At 47.6% G+C, this 13,978-nt stretch overlaps 1 protein-coding gene across 2 annotated transcripts in view; it reads right to left on the bottom strand.

Annotated features, from left to right (window-relative positions):
* LOC140396995 (prominin-2-like) overlaps positions 1 to 13,978 on the bottom strand; it is an 80,260-nt gene that overhangs the window by 41,195 nt on the left and 25,087 nt on the right. For both annotated transcript variants that reach the window (XM_072486006.1, XM_072486005.1), the window contains exons 10-12: positions 12,383 to 12,446; positions 6,672 to 6,825; positions 4,027 to 4,179 (exon numbers count right to left, since the gene is read on the bottom strand). In XM_072486006.1, coding sequence (XP_072342107.1) covers positions 4,027 to 4,179; positions 6,672 to 6,825; positions 12,383 to 12,446 — 371 coding nt within the window. The remainder of the gene's footprint in view (positions 1 to 4,026; positions 4,180 to 6,671; positions 6,826 to 12,382; positions 12,447 to 13,978) is intronic.

The following is a 13,978-nucleotide window of genomic DNA, read 5'->3' as shown; positions in this document are numbered from 1 at the left end:
CACCCACACATACTACACCACACACACTCACACACATATACACACACATATACACACACTCACACACACACTCACACACTTAGACATAAACTCACACATATGCACATACACACACAAAGACTCACATATACACATACTCACACACACACTCACACATACACACACACTCACGCTCACACAAACTCACACACACTCATGGTCACACATACACACACACACACACACTCACACTCACACATAGACTCACATATACACACACACTCCCACAGACACTCACACTCACACTCCCACACACACTCACACTCACACAATCTCACACACACTTACGGTCACACATACACACTCACACACTCACATACACACTCACACAAACTCACACACTCACGCTCACACACACACACACACTCACTCACTCACACACATATACACACACACTCACACACACACTCACACATACACACACACTCACACACACTCACTCACACACACACTCACTCACATTCAGACCCACACACACACACACACATTCAGACACACACACACACTCACACACTCGCACACTCACACATACACACACACACTCACACACACACACTCACACACTCACACATACACACATTCACGCTCACACACACACACACACTCACACTCACATACACACACACTCACACAAACTCACACACACTCATGGTCACACATACACACACACACACTCACACATAGGCTCACATATACACATACTCACACACACTCACACATACACACTCACAGACACTCACATATATACACACACTCCCAGAAACACTCACACTCACACACACACTCCCACACACACTCACACGAACTCACACACACTTACGGTCACACATACACACTCACACACTCACATACACACTCACACAAACTCACACACTCACGCTCACACGCACACACGCACTCACTCACACACATATACTCACACGCTCCCTCACACACCCGCACACATGCTCACTCACACACACACTCACACATACACACACCCTCACACACACTCACACTCACACACACTCACTCACACATACTCACACACTCACACACGCTCACTCACATTCACACACACACTCACATTCAGACACACACACACACTCACACATACACACACACACTCACACATACACGCTCACTCACACACACTCATGCTCACACAAACTCACACACACTCACACTCACACATACACACACACTCACACAAACTCACACACACTCATGGTCACACATACACACACACACACACTCACACATAGACTCACATATACACATACTCACACACACACATATACACACACACTCCCACACACACTCACACACACACTCCCACACACACTCACACTCACACAAACTCACACACACTTACGGTCACACATACACACTCACACACTCACATACACACTCACACAAACTCACACACTCACGCTCACACGCACTCACTCACACACATATACTCACACGCTCCCTCACACACCCACACACATGCTCACTCACACACACACTCACACATACACACACCCTCACACACACTCACACTCACACACACTCACTCACGCATACTCACACACTCACACACACTCACTCACATTCACACACACACTCACATTCAGACACACACACACACTCACACACTCACACATACACACTCACACACTCACACATACACGCTCACTCATGCTCACACAAACTCACACACACTCATGGTCACACATACACACACACACACTCACACATAGACTCACATATACACATACTCACACACACACACACATATACACACACACTCCGACGCACACTCACACACACACTCCCACACACACTCACACACACACTCCCACACACACTCACACTCACACAAACTCACACACACTTACGGTCACACATACACACTCACACAAACTCACACACTCATGCTCACACACTCACTCACACACATACACACACACATGCTCACTCACACACACTCACTCACATTCACACACACACTCACATTCAGACACACACACACACTCACACATACACACACACACTCACACATACACGCTCACTCACACACACTCATGCTCACACAAACTCACACACACTCACACTCACACATACACACACACTCACACAAACTCACACACACTCATGGTCACACATACACACACACACACACTCACACATAGACTCACATATACACATACTCACACACACACATATACACACACACTCACACACACACTCCCACACACACTCACACTCACACAAACTCACACACACTTACGGTCACACATACACACTCACACACTCACATACACACTCACACAAACTCACACACTCACGCTCACACGCACTCACTCACACACATATACTCACACGCTCCCTCACACACCCACACACATGCTCACTCACACACACACTCACACATACACACACCCTCACACACACTCACACTCACACACACTCACTCACGCATACTCACACACTCACACACACTCACTCACATTCACACACACACTCACATTCAGACACACACACACACTCACACACTCACACATACACACTCACACACTCACACATACACGCTCACTCATGCTCACACAAACTCACACACACTCATGGTCACACATACACACACACACACTCACACATAGACTCACATATACACATACTCACACACACACACACATATACACACACACTCCCACGCACACTCACACACACACTCCCACACACACTCACACACACACTCCCACACATACTCACACTCACACAAACTCACACACACTTACGGTCACACATACACACTCACACAAACTCACACACTCATGCTCATACACTCACTCACACACATACACACACACATGCTCACTCACACACACTCACTCACATTCAGACACACACAGACTCACATTCACACACACAGTCTCACACACTCACACATACACACACACACACACATTCAGACACACACACTCACACATGCACTCACACATTCACACATACACGCAAACTCACGCACACACACACACTCACACACACACTCACACATGCACTCACACATACACACACACACTCACATTCAGACACACACACTCACATTCAGACCCACACACTCACTCACATTCACACACATATACAAATACACACACATGCACTCACACCCTCACACATACACACACACACTCACATGCTCACATTCAGACACACACACACTCACATTCACACACATATACAAATACACACACACACACTCACACACTCACACATATACACACACACTCACACACCCACTCACACATACAAACACACACTCACATTCAGACACACACACACTCACACACATATACAAACACACACACACTCACATTCACACACACACACTCACACACACACTCACACACACATATACACACACTCACATTCACACACACACTCACACACTCTTCACACACACACTCACACACATTCACACACATATACAAATACACTCACACATATACACACACACTCACATTCACACACACTCACTCACAAACACACACACACACACTCACATTCACACACACACTCACACATAGACACACACTCTTCACACACACATTCACACACATATACAAATACACACACACACACTCACATATATACACACACACACTCACATTCACACATGCACACACACTCACACACTCACACACACACTTACACACTCACATTCAGACCCACACACTCACTCACATTCACACACATATATAAATACACACACACACTCACATATATACACACACTCACTCACATTCAAACACATATACAAATACACACACACACTCACTCACATTCACACACACATTCACACACACTCACACACGCACATGCACACACAGACTCCACACTGATATTGAAACTGTCAGGAGATAGACGTTTGATCTGGAAGGGTTCCGAAATACAGGCGTGCTGTCTCTCTGGGACACAGGGTACCGCTAAACACACATCCGCCCAACTCAAACTTTGTCTTACGCCATCAGGAAATTGGCTCCGGATAGGGAACACCCATTGGTGCCGTAGGAGTCGTTCCGGGTCGCGATGCCAGTGGTGCCGAAGCCCAGGCCCAGGAAGTTGCAGGCGATGATTAGGAGGATGATGCAGCACAGCACGATACCCACAATCCACCTGGAAGGGAGGGCGCAACACACGGTTAGATCGCGCGTCCCCAGAGTCAGAATGTTCCCGCCTCCCTGGCGGTACTCTCGCGAACGCTCTTTGGCGCTCTTCCTGCATCCTCACTCCTCTGGTCCATTCCCTTCCCAGCTGCCTCCGGGATTCCTCAGATGCCCTGCGTCATATTGACAACTTCCAGTCCGCGGGCCCTAACCGCATTCTGTTAACCACGGATGTGCAATCCCTCTACACCTCCATCCCACACCAGGATGGCCTGAGAGCTCTTCGCTTCTTTCTCGGAGAGGGGCCCGGACAATTCCCATCCACCACCACTCTCCTCCGCCTGGCTAAACTCGTTCTATCTCTCAACAACTTCTCCTTCAACTCATCCCATTTTCTCCAAATCAGAGGTGTAGCAATGGGTACCCGCTTGGGTCCTAGCTACGCTCCCTTTTTATGGGGTATGTGGAACATTCCTTGCTCCAGGCCTACCCGGGCCCCCTCCCACAACTCCCTTACCGATACATTGATGACTATTTTGGTGCATAATCCTCCGCCATTTTCGCCAACTCCAGCGTGATGCCACCACCAAACACATCTTCCCCTCACTCCCCCTGTCAGCATTCCGCAGAGACCGTTCCCTCCGAGATAATCCAGTCCACTCCTCCTCCATACCCAGTACCTCTCCCATCACCCCTGGCACCTTCCCATGCAATCGCAGAAGGTGTAACACCTGCCCCTTTACCTCTTCCATGCTTAGCATCCCAGGCCCAAAACACTCATTCCAGGTTAAGCAGCGTTTCACTTGCATCCCTTCCAATTTGGTCTACTGCATCCGCTGCTCCCAATGTGGTCTCCTCTATATCGGAGAGACCAAACTCAGACTGGGTGATCGCTATGCTGGGCATCTTCGGTCTGTGAGCATTCAGATCCCTGACCTTCCCGTTGCTTGCCATTTTAACACCAGACCCCGCTCCCATGCCCACGTGTCTGTTCTTGGCCTGCTGCAATGTTCCAGTGAAGCTCAACGCAAACTGGAGGAACAACATCTCATCTCCCGGTTTGGCACGCTACAGCCTTCCGGCCTCAACATCGAATTCGACAACTTCAGATGATCAGCTCTACCCCACCTCGACCCATTTGTGTTCATCCCATTTCATTTTAACTGTCTTCTACCATTTTTTTCTTTCTTGCCTTTCTTTATATACATAATTTTCCGCCCTATCTTATCCGCCTTTCCTTACTCTTTCTCCCCTTTGCTTCCTGCTTCCCCTCCCCCACATATACATCTGTCACAGTTTATCCTCTGATTTTAGTTTCTCTGCTCTTATGCCTTTCACATCTTTTATTCTCTCTGGGGACTGCCATTAACACTCTGTACCCTTGGTTTCTGTGCCTCTTAACACTCTGTTCCCTTGGTTTCTGTGGCTATGACTCACCTTTCATTCCCTCACCCCGCAGTATTAATATCTCCCACTTTCTATGCCTTTTAGCTTTGACAAAGGGTCATCTGGACTCGAAACGTTCGCTCTTTTCTCTCCCTACAGATGCTGCCCGACCTGCTGAGATTTTCCAGCATTTTCTCTTTTGGTTTCAGATTCCAGCATCCGCAGTAATTTGCTTTTATCTGGCAATGATTGACAGCTCCTGGCCGCATCAAAAGCAGTTAAGTGTTTTCTGCTGCGGGAAAAGAGGAAGCGGCAGCATTTAACCCCTGGGACGGGGCGGGAACCTTGATACTGTCACAAAGAGGGGACCAGAGCCTTGCAAACAGATTGGCGGTGGGCATCGATCCAGTTTCTTCACGGACACAGGATTCTCTGCCGCATCGGGACCTCCGCTATCGGCGGAGGATCTAGCCCCTTATTGAAACACAAAGGGCTGGATTCTCTGATCCTGGGACTGTGGCCTCACGCCCAAAAATTCAGCGCAAAACTGGGGGCTAGCAGGGAGGCAGCATAGAACATCCGGATCTAGTACCGTTACGCCCCGGAGAATTGCCCGGTCTGGGGCTGCGCTTGCAACATGGCTGCGGCCACTCGCAGACCTGGCCTACAAAAGAGCGCCGCCCCTTTGGCCGGCTCGCAAGCTCCGGACGACCGCCACAATGGCCCCAGCCCCTGGCAAAGTCCCCCCTGCCCGCGGGTCGGCCCTCCCCCAACTGTGGCGATGCTGAACTGTGACCGCAGCCGCCACGCCGAGTTACCGACGGATGATAGCACGCGCGGCCGACGCCGGTCGGGGGGTGGAGCATCAGGGCGGTTTCTTCGGGAACAGGTCTCCTCCGGCTGATTGCCGGACGCGAAGTTGGCGTCCGCAGAATCCCGCCAATGGGATAGGGTGGGTAGGCAGTTAGGTGAAGCTGTAGTCAAAATCCGATCAGCCATGATCTCATCGCAGCAGACTCAAGGAGCTGGATAGCCAGCTCAGGTTTCCTGCATCCTGCGGGAAAAGGAAGAGAATGGAACCGGGAGGCAGGGAATGCGACGGTGTTTTCCGTGTACCTGTAGTAATCATACTCCTTCACGGAAGCTGTGGCGTTGTCCACCTGGGAGGAGTTGAGAACATTGGTCACATTCTTGAGCTGATCTATAAATGTCACTGACTGAGTGAATTGCAAGATGTCCTCCTTGATTGTCTGAAGCTGTACATTGGCATCTGCAAAAGATCCAGCACATATCATGAAACAGTGACCCCCCCAAACTGCAGTGGTGATGTTGGGAATGGCATTAAACAGGAGACGCTTTCAATAAAGGAAAATCTGGAATCATGAGTGACTTTAATTGGCATGTAGACTGGGCAAATCAAATTAGTCACAATACCGTAGATGAGGAATTCCGGGAATGTATACGGGATGGTTTACTGGGCCAATACGTTAAGGAACCAACTAGAGAATAGGTCATCCTAAACGGAGTATCGTGCAATGAGAAAGGAATAATTGGCAATCTAGTTGCGTGAGACCCCTTGGGGATGAGCGACTATAATATTTTTTTTATGAAGGGGCAATTTAGCGTGGCCAATCCACCTACCCTGCACATCTTTTTTTGGGTTGTGGGAGTGAGACCCACGCGGACACGGGGAGAATGTGCAAACGCCACACGGACAGTGGCCCGGGGCCGGGATCGAACCCGGGTCCTCGGCGCCGTGAGGCAGCAGTGCTAACCACTGAGCCTGCGATGCCGTGCTGCCTGAATGACCATAATATGGTAGAATCCTTTACCAAGATGGAGAGTGACGTAGTTGATTCTTAGACTAAGGTCCTGAGTATGAATAACGGAAACTACGATGGTATGAAGCACAAGTTGGCTATGATGGATTGGGAAATGTTACGTTAAAGGATGACAGTGGATAGGCAATGGCAAACATTCAAGGAGCGCGTGGGGAAACAATTACTGTCTGGCACAAAAGGAAAAAGGGGAAAGATGGCCAACTAATGGCTTACAAGGGAAAATTAGAGATAGTATCCGATCCAAGGAAGAAGCATACCAATTGGCCAAGAAAAACAACAGGCCTGAAGATTGGGAGCGGTGTAGAATCCAGCAAAGGAGGTCAAAGGGATTGATTAAGAAGGGGACAATAGAGTATGAGAGTAAGATTACAGGGAACATAAAAACTGACTGCAAAAGTTTCTGTAGGTATGTGAAGAGAAAAGGATTGGTGAAGATAAATGTAGGTCCCGTACAGTCAGAAACTGGAGAAGGAGGAATTTATAATGGGGAACAAAGAAATGGCTGACCAACATACTTTGGTTCTGTCTTCACAAATCAGGACACAAATAACATACCAGAAAAGCTGGGGAACGCAGGGTTTAGTGAGAGGAAAGAACTGAAGGAGATCAGTATTAGTAGAGAAATGGTGTTGGGAAATTGATGGGATTGATGGTGGATAAATTCCCGGGGTCTGATAATCTAAGTCCAGAATGCTTAAGGAGGTGGATACATAGTACACACAGTGCAGAAGAAGGCCATTCGGCCCATTGAGTCTGCACCGACCCACTTAAGCCCTCACTTCCACCCTATCCCTGTAACCCAATAACCCCTCCTAACTTTTTTTGGTCACTAAGGGCAATTTATCATGGCCAATCCACTGACCCTGCATGTCTTTGGACTGTGGGAGGAAACCGGAGCACCCGGAGGAAACCCACGTGCAGACTGCGCACAGACAGTGACCCGGCGGGGAATTGAACCTGGGACCCTGGCGCTGTGAAGCTACAGTGATATCCACTTGTGCTACCGTGCTGCCCCACTATCTAGAAATAATCATCATCCAGGATTCTATAGACTCTGGAACAGTCCCTGCAGATTGGGGGGGGGGCTAATGTAACTCCACTACTTAAAAAGGGAGGTAGAGAGAAAACAGGGAATTAGAGACCAGTAAGTCTGACGTCGGGAGTGGGGGAAATTCTAGAATCCATTATCAAAGATTTTATAGCAGAGCACTTAGAGAACAGCGGCAGGGTCGGACAGAGTCAGTATGGATCTATGAAGGGGAAATCATGCTTGACAAATCTACTGGAATTCTTCGAGGACGTAACTAGTAGAATTGATGAGGGGGAGCCAGTGGATGTGATATATTTAGACTTTCAGAAGGCTTTCGACAAGGTCTCACATAAGAGATTAGTATGTAAAATTAAAGCGCATGGGATTAGGGGAAGCCTACTGAGACGGATAGAGGCAGACAGAAAACAAAGAGTAGGTCTTTTTCAAATTGACAGGCAGTGACTAGTGAGGTATCTCAGGGATCAGCGCTGGGACCCCAGCTATTCACAATATATATTAATGGTTTGGATGAGGGAACAAAATGTAATATCTCCAAATTTGCAGATGGCACCAAGTTGGGTGGGAGGGTGAGCTGTGAGGAGGATGCAGAGATCATTCAGTGTGATTTGGACACGTTGAGTGAGTGGGCAAATGAATGGCAGATGCAGTTTAATTTGGATAAATGTGAGGTTATCCATAAGAACATAAGAACTAGGGACAGGAGTCGGCCATCTGGCCCCTCGAGCCTGCTCTGCCATTTAATGAGATCATGGCTGATCTTTGTGGACTCAGCTCCACTCTCCGGCCCGTACACCATTTCCCCGAATCCCTTTATTCTTTAGAAAGGTATCTATCTTTTTCTTAAAAACGTTTAAAGAAGGAGCCTCAACTGCTTCACTGGGCAAGGAATTCCAGAGATTCACAACCCTTTGGGTGAAGAAGTTCCTCCTAAACTCGGTCCTAAATCTACTTCCCCTTATTTTGAGGCTATGCCCCCTAGTTCTGCTTTCCCCGACCAGTGGAAACAACCTTCCCGCATCTATCCTATCTATTCCCTTCATAATTTTATATGTTTCAATAAGATCCCCCCGCATCCTTCTAAACTCCAATGAGTACAGTCCCAGTCTACTCAACCTCTCGTCATAATCTAATCCCCTCAACTCTGGGATCAACCTAGTGAATCTCCTCTGCACTCCCTCCAGTGCCAATATGTCCTTTCTCAGGTAAGGAGACCAAAACTGAACACAATACTCCAGATGTGGCCTCACCAACACCTTATACAATTGCAGCATAACCTCCCTAGTCTTGAACTCCATCCCTCTAGCAATGAAAGACAAAACTCGATTAGCCTTCTTAATCACCTGTTGCACCTGCACACCAACTTTTTGCGACTCGTGCACCAGCACACCCAGGTCCCTCTGCACAGCAGCATGTTTTAACATCTTACCGTTTAAATAACAATCCATTCTGATATTATTCCTTCCAAAATGGATAGCCTCACACTTGGCAACATTGAATTCCATCTGCCAGACCCCAGCCCATTCACCTAACCTATCCAAATCCTTCTGCAGTCTTCCGGTATCCTCTGCACTTTTTCCTTTACCACTCATCTTAGTGTCGTCTGCAAACTTTGACACATTGCACTTGGTCCCCAACTCCAAATCGTCTACGTAAATTGTGAACAACTGCGGGCCCAACACTGATCCTTGAGGGACCCCACTTGTTACAGGTTGCCAACCAGAGAAACACCCATTTATCCCCATTCTCTGCTTTCTGTTAGTTAACCAATCCTCTACCCATGCTACCACTTTACCCTCAATGCCATGCATCTTTAGTTTATGCAGCAACCTTTTGTGTGGCACCTTGTCAAAAGCTTTCTGGAAATCCAGATATACCACATCCATTGGCTCCCCGTTATCTACTGCACTGGTAACGTCCTCAAAAAATTCTACCAAATTAGTCAGACACGACCTACCCTTTATGAACCCATGCTGTGTCTGCCCAATGGGACAATTTCCCTCCAGGTGCCCCACTATTTCCTCCTTAATGATAGATTCCAGCATTTTCCCTACAACCGAAGTTAAACTTACCGGCCTATAATTACCCGCTTTCTGCCGCCCTCCTTTTTTAAACAGTGGTGTCACGTTTGCTACTTTCCAATCCTCTGGGACCACCCCAGAGTCTAGTGAATTTTGATAAATTATCACTAGTGCGTTTACAATTTCCCTAGCCATCTCTTTTAACACTCTGGGATGCATCCCATCAGGGCCAGGAGACTTGTCTACCTTTAGCCCCATTAGCTTGCCCAATACTGCCTCCTTAGTGATTACAATCATCTCAAGGTCCTCACCTATCATATCTTTATTTCCATCAGTCAATGGCATGTTATTTGTGTCTTCCACTGTGAAGACTGACTCAAAAGACCTGTTCAGCTCCTCAGCCATTTCCCCGTCTCCTATTATTAAATCTCCCTTCTCATTTTTACCTTAGCCACTCTTTTTTGTCTTATATATTTGTAGAAGCTTTTACTATCTGCTTTTATGTTCTGAGCCAGTTTATTTTCATAATCTACCTTACTCTTCTTTATAGCTTTTTTAGTAGCTTTCTGTTGTCCCCTAAAGACTTCCCAGTCCTCTAGTCTCCCACTAATTTTTGCCACTTTGTATGTTTTTTCCTTCAATTTGATACTCTCCCTCACCTCCTTCGATATCCACGGTCGATTTTTCCCCTTTCTACCGTCTTTCTTTTTTGTCGGTATGGACCTTTTCTGAACACTGTGAAAGATCACTCGGAAGGTTCTCCACTGTTCCTCAACTGCTTCACCATGAAGTCTTTTCTCCCAGTCTACCTTAGCTAGTTCTTCTCTCATCCCATTGTAATCGCCTTTGTTTAAGTACAAAACACTAGTGTTTGATTTTACCTTGTCATCCTCCAACTGTATTTTAAATTCCACCATATTGTGATCGCTCCTTCCAAGAGGATCCCGAACTATGAGATCATTAATCAATCCTGCCTCATTACACAGGACCAGATCTTTGGTAGCAAAAACAGGAAGGCAGACCTTTATCTCAGTGGCCATAAATTAGGAGAGGAAAATGTGCAACATCGTGGGCCGAAGGGCCTGTACTGCGCTGTATCGTTCTATGTTCTATGTTCTATGAGGCCTGGGTGTCCTCATACACCAGTCGCTGAAGGTAAGCATGCAGGTGCAGCAGGCGGTAAAGAAGGCTAATGGTATGTTGGCCTTCATTGCGAGAGGTTTCGAGTACGGGGCAGGAATGTCTTGCTGCAATTATACAGGGCCTTGGTGAGGCCACATCTGGAATATTGTGTGCAGTTTTGGTCTCCTTCTCTTGAGGAAGGATGTTCTTGCTCTCGAGGGAGTGCAGCGAAGGTTTACCAGACTGATTCCAGGGATGGCGGGACTGACGTATGAGGAGAGATTGACTAGGTTGGGATTGTTCTCGCTGGAGTTCAGAAGAATGAGGGGGGATCTCATAGAGACTTATAAAATTCTAACAGGACTGGACAGGAAGAATGTTCCTGATAGTGGGTGTCCTGTGGAATTCGTTACCACAGGAAGTAGTTGAAGCCAAAACATTGTATGTTTTCCAAGAAGCAGTTAGATTTTGCACTCGGGGCAAAGGGGATGAAAGGATATGGGGGGGGGGGGGGGGGGGGGGAAAGCAGGATTAGGCTATTGAGTTGGATGATCAGCCATGAGCAGAATGAATGGGGGAGCAGGCTCGAAGGGCCGAATGGCCTACTCCTGCTCCTATTTTCTATGTTTCTATGTTTTCCATGCGGTAGCCCAGATGCCATTCGGTCTGTTGGTTTTGCGTCATTAAGTTGACGGATTCAGCGACATCACCAGGCTCTCTTGTCTGCTCAACAACCCCTCCCCCCCCCACCCCCCCCCCCCACCCACCTCCTCACACCCCATCAGACATACCTACCCGATATAATCTGCGAAGTTTCATTGGCCACCCTGGCAGGAATCTCATTAAAGGTGCGGTTGCCCTAAGAGGCAAGAGAGAGATAGGGCACATTGGCAGTTTGGTTGTTATTCACACGCACACGCATACATGCACATGCACAGACATGCAATCCATGCACACATGCACACAGGGGTACGCATACACACACGCACATACTCAAGCACACACATACACACATGCACATTCATTCATGCACACACGTACACGCAAGCACGTATATACACACACATGCACATATACACATGCACGCACACGCACTCATTGGAAAGACACATTTGAACCCATACACATTCATGCATACACACACACAAGTGCATGCAGGCATGCACACATACACACACGCATGCTCGTACACACAAACACTCACGCAGACACACATAAGAACATAAGAACTAGGAGCAGGAGTAGGCCATCTGGCCCCTCGAGCCTGCTCCACCATTCAATGAGATCATGGCTGATCTTTTGTGGACTCAGCTCCACTTTCCGGCTCGACACCATAACCCTTAATCCCTTTATTCTTCAAAAAACTATCTATCTTTATCTTGAAAACATTTAATGAAGGAGCCTCTACTGCTTCACTGGGCAAGGAATTCCATAGATTCACAACCCTTTGGGTGAAGAAGTTCCTCCTAAACTCAGTCCTAAATCTACTTCCCCTTATTTTGAGGCTGTGCCCCCCAGTTCTGCTTTCACCTGCCAGTGGAAACAACCTGCCCACATCTATCCTATCTATTCCCTTCATAATCTTATATGTTTCTGCAGAAAGTAAGGAGGCATGGGATAGTGGGAAATTTGGCCAGTTGGATAACTAACTGGCTAACCGATAGAAGTCAGAGAGTGGTGGTGGATGGCAAATATTCAGCCTGGATCCCAGTTACCAGTGGTGTACCGCAGGGATCAGTTCTGGGTCCTCTGCTGTTTGTGATTTTCATTAATGACTTGGATGAGGGAGTTGAAGGGTGGGCCAGTAAATTTGCAGATGATACGAAGATTGGTGGAGTTGTGGATAGTAAGGAGGGCTGTTTTCGGCTGCAAAGAGACATAGATAGGATGCAGAGCTGGGCTGAGAAGTGGCAGATGGAGTTTAACCCTGAAAAGTGTGAGGTTGTCCATTTTGGAAGGACAAATATGAATGCGGAATACAGGGTTAACGGTAGAGTTCTTGGCATTGTGGAGGAGCAGAGAGACCTTGGGGTCTATGTTCATACATCTTTGAAAGTTGCCACTCAAGTGGATAGAGCTGTGAAGAAGGCCTATGGTGTGCTCGCGTTCATTAACAGAGGGATTGAATTTAAGAGCCGTGAGGTGATGATGCAGCTGTACAAAACTTTGGTAAGGCCACATTTGGAGTACTGTGTACAGTTCTGGTCGCCTCATTTTAGGAAGGATGTGGAAGCTCTGGAAAAGGTGCAAAGAAGATTTACCAGGATGTTGCCTGGAATGGAGAGTAGGTCTTACGAGGAAAGGTTGAGGGTGCTAGGCCTTTTCTCATTAGAGCGGAGAAGGATGAGGGGCGACTTGATAGAGGTTTATAAGATGATCAGGGGAATAGAT

The sequence above is a fragment of the Scyliorhinus torazame genome, chromosome 20 (genome assembly GCF_047496885.1).
Source record: "Scyliorhinus torazame isolate Kashiwa2021f chromosome 20, sScyTor2.1, whole genome shotgun sequence".
Taxonomy (NCBI): domain Eukaryota; kingdom Metazoa; phylum Chordata; class Chondrichthyes; order Carcharhiniformes; family Scyliorhinidae; genus Scyliorhinus; species Scyliorhinus torazame.
Note: the sequence above shows the minus strand (reverse complement) of the source record. Positions and strands in the feature narration are given on the sequence as shown.